Source organism: Patella vulgata, chromosome 3, assembly GCF_932274485.2.
Source record: "Patella vulgata chromosome 3, xgPatVulg1.2, whole genome shotgun sequence".
NCBI classification, from domain to species: domain Eukaryota; kingdom Metazoa; phylum Mollusca; class Gastropoda; family Patellidae; genus Patella; species Patella vulgata.
In genome coordinates this window covers 38,487,275-38,494,532 of record NC_065881.2, presented here as the reverse complement: position 1 = coordinate 38,494,532, position 7,258 = coordinate 38,487,275, and the positions used below count along the sequence as shown (strand labels likewise).

Below are 7,258 nucleotides of genomic sequence, written 5' to 3'. Positions count from 1 at the left end.
TGTAAGGGGAGGCCACGACAAGACGGGCCTGGCACCTAAACACTAACCCCAAACGATGACATCTACCAATCCAGAAGCAGACAAAATCATCCACCAAACGATATGTTTTATATTAAATAAAGGGAAGAACTTCCCACTAAATAACCAAATCCATGGCCTAATGCCAAATGGAAAGATTGCAAAATCATATTCTAAAACAGGAATCAGCTAAATTCGGCTCTCCTATGTCTTGTCTGCGATATCACTTATGTGGAAGCAGACGTTAAACACCAAGAACTACTACTACTACTACTTAAACTCACTTGTCTGCGATATCACCTCGGTGGAAGCGGACGTAAAATACAACTAACTCAACAACTTAAACTCATACTAAATTGTTATTTTGTGTTTCCACAGTCAATATTTTTGAAGTTATTGGTTGTTATTTTGGAGTTATTGGGTAACTCGACGCAAATTGTTTTTTTTAGTGTTATTTTGGAGTTCGGCCTATTGGGTAATACGACGCGCCCTACGTTATCATATTAACCATGATGCATATATTTGAAATGAATTCCAGTAGTCTTTCAAATAAATATACCCACAGGGCCTTTATTTGGCCTGTGGGGATATCAAAATAGTAATTCGTTACATTATAATGTATTATACATTTAAAATAAATTAGTTTTGTGGGAGGAATCGGGGGTTTTCGAAGTGAATTCCGGTGATTATATTTGAATTCCGGTGATTATATGTGAATTCCGGTGATTATATGTGATTTCCGGTGATTGTAAATGAATTCCTGTGCCTGTGATTAGTCGGGCCCTATGCTGTTTGTATTAGCCAACTTATTGTATGCCAGGTTGAACTCGACGACATTGATTTACTTATTAAGTGACAAGTAAAAAGTTTATAGCTAACTAACAGAGTTTCTCTGTTTAATCTTTATGATAACGGTATGTTGCTTTATTATAGAAAGATACTGCATGTAAGCGTTATGTAACTAGTAGAAATAGGAGTATAGTCCTATAATAATAGGCTATTGGTCTTAGTATTTAAGAATGAGCTGGTTTATTATTTAGGAAGCGTGTGACTGGCTTTTTTAATGTTATTATGTTGATGTGTGTAGACCATACATGTAGAACAGGCCTACTCACAAACACGACAAGTTGGAGAAGAAACTCTTCCAGTACCGTAACAGTGTACACTAACAATATATAGTATGACAATAATTATGTGCTGTTGGTGTCCTGTCACGCAGCAATTTGAATTGCGAATTGCTTTGCAAAAGAAATTATCCACACCCCCAATTGGCACTGGAAATCACATCAGTTGGTTTCTGTCGGTTCTGGCTTCAAATGTTATATAAAATTATTTTTAAACATTTATTTATTCAACTGACAAACCCATAAATCATTGAGTGGATGTAGGCCTATGTAACAGTAGGCTATGTAAATAATAATATGGTTACCTATAGAGGGCTGATGAAAGGACTGACAAATACCTTACAATGGAGAATATAATCCGTTGGCAGGTTTCCATCTACCAATCTTGGCTGTTTCTTGTAAAAACTTCAAACATTCATATCGTTCACAATACATTCATTTTTCATTATCTATTTTTGAACTATTCGTCTATTAGCTACATTTAGTTAATAGCAATTCAATAACTGTTTGCTCTTTTTCTAAATCTTGCATTATGTAGCTTGCCATTTGAATTACAGTAATATTAAGTAGCCTAAATTTAGATTGTTGGTTGTTAATGTTACAGCAACTTTAGAAATTATGTTTGTTTTCTTTTTTCAATTTGCTACATTAACTAGCCATAAATTAGGAGTGGCATCATTTGGTTTCCTAGTACAATTCACATCTCTGAATCTCACCAGTTAGACAAGAGTAGAATACTAGTTATATTTTTTATTTTGATTTTAGCCCTTACTTTCTGAAAAGTTTTATACATGATTTGGTATCGAATCTGGCCGGATGGCTTTTTTATACGCCCACATGGAAATGTTGTCTTATATTGCCTTCATCCGTACATCCATTATCCACAATTTCTTGTGAACACTCTACTCACTACATTTATTAACTGATCTTTTTGAAATAAATAAGCTTATATGTTGTTTGCATTAGTGAGACGATGGTTCAAAGAATCCTATTTATTAATATCAGCAATTTCCGTTAATTACTTCTAGAGTTATGGTCCTTGTTTCACTTTGTCAAACCTTGTGAACACTCGTTAACGACTAAAGTTATCATCTAATCTGTATTATAATTATATGTATTATTTAAACATACATTATGCAAGAGCTAAATCTGATTATTGCAAGTCTTTATTTAGGCTTCAGATGTCATAGAAATTATAAATTAGTACACAACAAGCACAAAATCAACTCTGTAGACCCACGGATGGCTTGGATTCAGCTTGGATTTAAACAGGATTTCGTTGACTGATTTAATTTTAAATGGCGTCGTGAGCGGAGATTAACCGTTATGTTGACATCATACTCCCGGATTGAGGCTAAATGAATGCTAAAGTGTACGAAGTGAAGCCGCTGTTGAGCGATGCCTTAACAAATGACATCTAAACTATTTAAAGTGCAATAAACTAAACACAGATAATGACAAATTATACAATTCCTGGAGACCGTGTGATGACTAATACAGACGGACAGGTCTTCTGTCTTAATAATATCAATAAAAATATTTTTATTTCCCCAATAGGCACGACGCCACTGGTGTATAGGCTACTTATAGATTTATCATAATTGTATTATAATATTATGTCCTATATTCAATTGATTTAATGCATGCCCAAAATACAAGTAAGAATGAAAATTTACCCTCTCACTTATTTTGTCCAATTGTTATAAAAATCCAAAAAGGTAAAACACAAATTCGGATATGATGACAGCAGACAAAAGACAGATTATGTAGGTGGAGTTAACGCCCGTCAATCAAACGATCGGCCATGTTTACTATTTTAAACATACATGTACATGTATGACTTTAAAAAATGCAATTATCACTTTATTGTCAAATTGATTCCTATTGACAACTAATGTATACATGGTAAAGCACATGTAGTCTCTCTGTCAGTGTGAATCAATATAAATTCTAATATTACCTCCAACATGTATATTACCATACAACTTGGGGATTAAACTTACAGCTGCGTTTGGAATTGGAAGTTCTCATACTTCATTGTTATTAAATTTAATTTACTGAGAATTTTTTTAAGAATATAACTAAGGGATGATTTATTTTTGTGTCTTGTTTTACAGGGTTGTACCAGTGTTGCCCATAATGGATATAATTTCTTGGAGTTTTTAATATGAAATATTGTTTAATGGTGTTATAGTCAATGCCTGACTTGTTTTAATTAACATGGATGATTACCTGTTAATGACAAAAGAATCACTAGTAAGTCCAGATGTATTCTAACATGTAGCCTACATATCCATTTTTCAATTCACATAATATTTGCAGTCCTGGGAATAATGAACTTAATAAACCAACATCTTACATTTTGAATTTCATGTCGGATATTAATAATATCATTAAAAATTCTGCATATTCAATTGATTTAATGCATGCCCAAAATACAAGTCGGATATTAATAATATCATTAAAAATTCTGCAACAGACAAATCTGTGCAGGACAAAATGACAAAAATATTCAATTTATAATAGTTTCTGGTGCTTTTTATACGCCCACATGGAAATGTGGACATACATTGCTGCCCGTCCGTCGTCCACAACTCCAAAAGTTTCAATCCGATTGTTTTCAAATTGATATATGTGGTTTACATTAGTGAGATTAAGAAGTCTATTTAAATTAATTTCAATAATTTCTCTTTATTACATTGTACATGAACCTTGTGAACACTGTTAGTATTACGCCAAAATTTATCAACCGATCTTTGTGAAATTTATATGCATTATTTAAATTGGCGAAACGAAGAAGCCTTATGAATTTCTGCAATATCTGTTTATTACGTCTAGAGTTATGGCCTTTGTTTCACTTTATTGAAATCTGATCTGTGAAATTTATATGCATTTTTTAAATTAGTGAACCAAAAGAAGCCTATTGAATTTCAGCAATTTCCGTTTATTACATCTAGAGTTATGGCCCTTGTTTCACTTTATTGAAATCCGATCTTTGTGAAATTTATATGCATTATTTATTAGTGAAACCATGAAGCCTATTGAATTTCAGCAATTTACGTTTATTACGCCTAGAGTTATGGCCCTTGTTTCACTTTGTTCAACCCTGTTAATGCTCGATTGATGAAAGTTATCATCCGAAATTTATATACATCATTTAAATTTGTGAAACATAGGTCTATTGAATTTCAACAATTTCCGTCAATTATTTCTAGAGTTATGGTCTTTGTTTTACTTTGTGAACCTTGTGAACGTTTGAATGACAACAGTGATCATCCGATCTGTATGAAATTATTTGAATTAGTAAAACGAAAAAGACTGTCAAATTTCAACTATTTCTGTAAACTAATTCCAGAGTTGAGGCCCTTGTTGCAGTTTGTAGAACTTTATGACCCCTCAAACGACAAAATTATAATCTGATCTGTATGGAACTGTCTTGTAAAGGCCCCCAATTACCTACAGTGTAAAGGAATAAATATGCGACATCCCTGGTCAACCGCTTGGATTATTAAGCTGCTGTGGGGGTATGTTTCGTTGCCTGGCAATCTGTCTTTCCCATTTCTGGACACTCTGAATCATGTGTATTTTCCTTTACTATATGTATCTTTATTCTTGAATATTTGTTGATTGCATTGAGTAAATATTATGAAAAAGTTAAAGGCGAATATGATCAAATGCCACTAGTTTCATTTAATAATAATGAGTACTAAAAATCAGTGCATCTGTTCGTCGTCTGTCTACAATTCTTGTAAATATGCTTGGCGAGTCAGTTTTATAGGTTTTTTCTTTTCATGGATTGCTAGGCTACACATAAAAGTCCTATAAATTGATACTTTAGCATGCACTAAAAATCTTTGAGTTTGCCTGCATTTGAGTGCAAGCTCTATTATTATGCTCTTATAAATTTATGCCTATGTTGTAAAAAAAAAAAAAATAGTCAGATTCAACTTTTTATAGAGTGTAGAGAATTTAATTACTGGTAAGTAAATTGTAAAAATCGGTTGAAGAATAGTGTTGATGCCTTTAAGATTTTGTATTAATAAATGCATTATAAATATAATGTGTTGTGTATGGAATGTGGATGTATTGGCAATTTCTGAGTCAAACACCAGCTGTTGTAGTTTTACAGATTTGTTTACAATAATAATATAGAAATAGAACATATATTTATTAGATCTTGCTTTTAAGTATTAATTATACATACATGTACTACATGTATCTCATAAAAGTAAGATTACATAATTGCCAAGCTTGTCTATAATAAACAGCTGATTTTAATGAGATTGGTTCAATTGAAAGATAACGGTCTGTAAACTTCATGTAAATAGCATAGATGCAATTAATCAATAAATTGCATATGACCATTGGCCATAGGAGATAATTACTAATATTAGGCAAGTTTTATAAATAAAGCTTCAGAAAAGAGCATAAATTTTCAGAATTAATTAAAAAATGTGTGAAAATTATCTCAAAACAGTGAAATACAATTTTAATTAGCTTAAGAGGTGTATCATGTATCAAAATTTATACCTGTTATATAACCTGATATATTATATACTTTCGAGGATTGGTGGATCACCAAGTGACTCATTTACCAAGATTGATTGCCATGAAAGAAAAAATAAATGTTTGGTTGTGTAGCCTAAAGACAACCTTTATGTCAAATATGCAATACAATTCTGAGTTGCCTAATTGCTTTAAAATAATAGTGATATAAATCAGTAAACACAAAGATATACTTCCTCAATATTCAATATTCTGTCAAGTCAAACCCATTTTAAATAATACATGCTGGTGAGATTATGAATGACACATTTATTCAAATTTTAGATGAGTGACTAAGCATGAGTGTGGTTACCACACATCCTGTGATAATACTGGCATGCAATGTTGATCAGATGGCCAAATATTAGTTGACATTTTATAATAATTAAATTATTAATTTATTGTGGGCATATTAATATAAAAGGCAATCTCAGTCAATAAATTTTTATTTAAATTTGCATGGATTGCTCATTTGGTTGTAAAGAAGTATCCTATATTCAGAGTTCTTGGTAGAATATTTTGAAGCTTGAAATCTTTCTATCCACAAGTGGTGCGGTTTTGGTTTCAATTCCCTGCTTACACGTGACAAAGAGTAAGGTTGCCTAGCCTCCAACCGCTAAAGACCCCTACATGCAAGCAGATTATTGAAATAAAATCAACCCATATGTTAGTCCCAAAATGACCTGGTTTGTGTCATATGGATGTGCCTTTGTCCACATGTAATTAACATGAACAATTTTTGTCCGTCCATCCACAATTGTTTGTGGACACTCTACAGGTCACAATTCTTATCCAATTTCAACGAAACTTCTCCCTAAGATCTCAGTTCCTTTCGATATTGGCATGTATCGGACCGTAACTTCATGGATTGTACGAAAAAACTTGTTTTTAGCGTGTGGACCCTATAAAGGTCACAATTTTTATCCTATTTTGATAATACTTGAAATGCATGTTTATAACCCAAAGATCTTGGTTCCTTTTCGATATTCGCGCATATCGGATTGTAACTTCCTTAATTTATGGCCCCTGTTTGTACGAAAAAGCGCGTTTTTGATTTGTGGTTCTTCCAGAGGTCACAATATTTATCCGATTTAAAAAAACTGGTTTAGTATATCACAGATACACCGTAAAGAAGGTTGAGTTCGTATTTCGTGGAAATGTGACCAAAACTACCTGATAAAATGGCTGCTGCTTGTACGCGAATAGTGTAAAAATATGGTATATCAAGGTTGTGGACCCTGTAGAGGTCACAATTTTAATCCAATTTTGATGAAACTTGAAATGCATGTTTATAACCCAAAGATCTTGGTTCCTTTCGATATTTGCGCATATCGAATCGTAACATGAATTATGGCCCCTGATTGTACGAAAAATCGCCTTTTTTAGCTTGTGGTCACTCTGGAGGTCACAATTATTTTCCGATTTGAAGAAAAACGTTTGATTATATCACCGTTACGCCATAATGAAGGTTGAGTTCAAATTTCGTGAAAATCGGACCAAAACTGCCGGACAAAATGGCCGCTGCTTGTACGCAAATAGTGTAAAAATATGGTATATCAAGGTTGTGGACC

At 32.8% G+C, this 7,258-nt stretch overlaps 1 protein-coding gene across 1 annotated transcript in view; it reads left to right on the top strand.

The window, feature by feature from the left end:
• The first annotated feature begins 805 nt into the window (after positions 1 to 805).
• The window catches only part of LOC126814436 (protein prune homolog 2), a 164,792-nt gene continuing 158,339 nt past the window's right edge, over positions 806 to 7,258 (top strand). The window contains exons 1-2 of the mRNA XM_056099899.1: positions 806 to 932; positions 3,260 to 3,398. Of these exons, the coding sequence (XP_055955874.1) occupies positions 3,363 to 3,398 (36 nt within the window). The 5' untranslated portion in view covers positions 806 to 932; positions 3,260 to 3,362. The remainder of the gene's footprint in view (positions 933 to 3,259; positions 3,399 to 7,258) is intronic.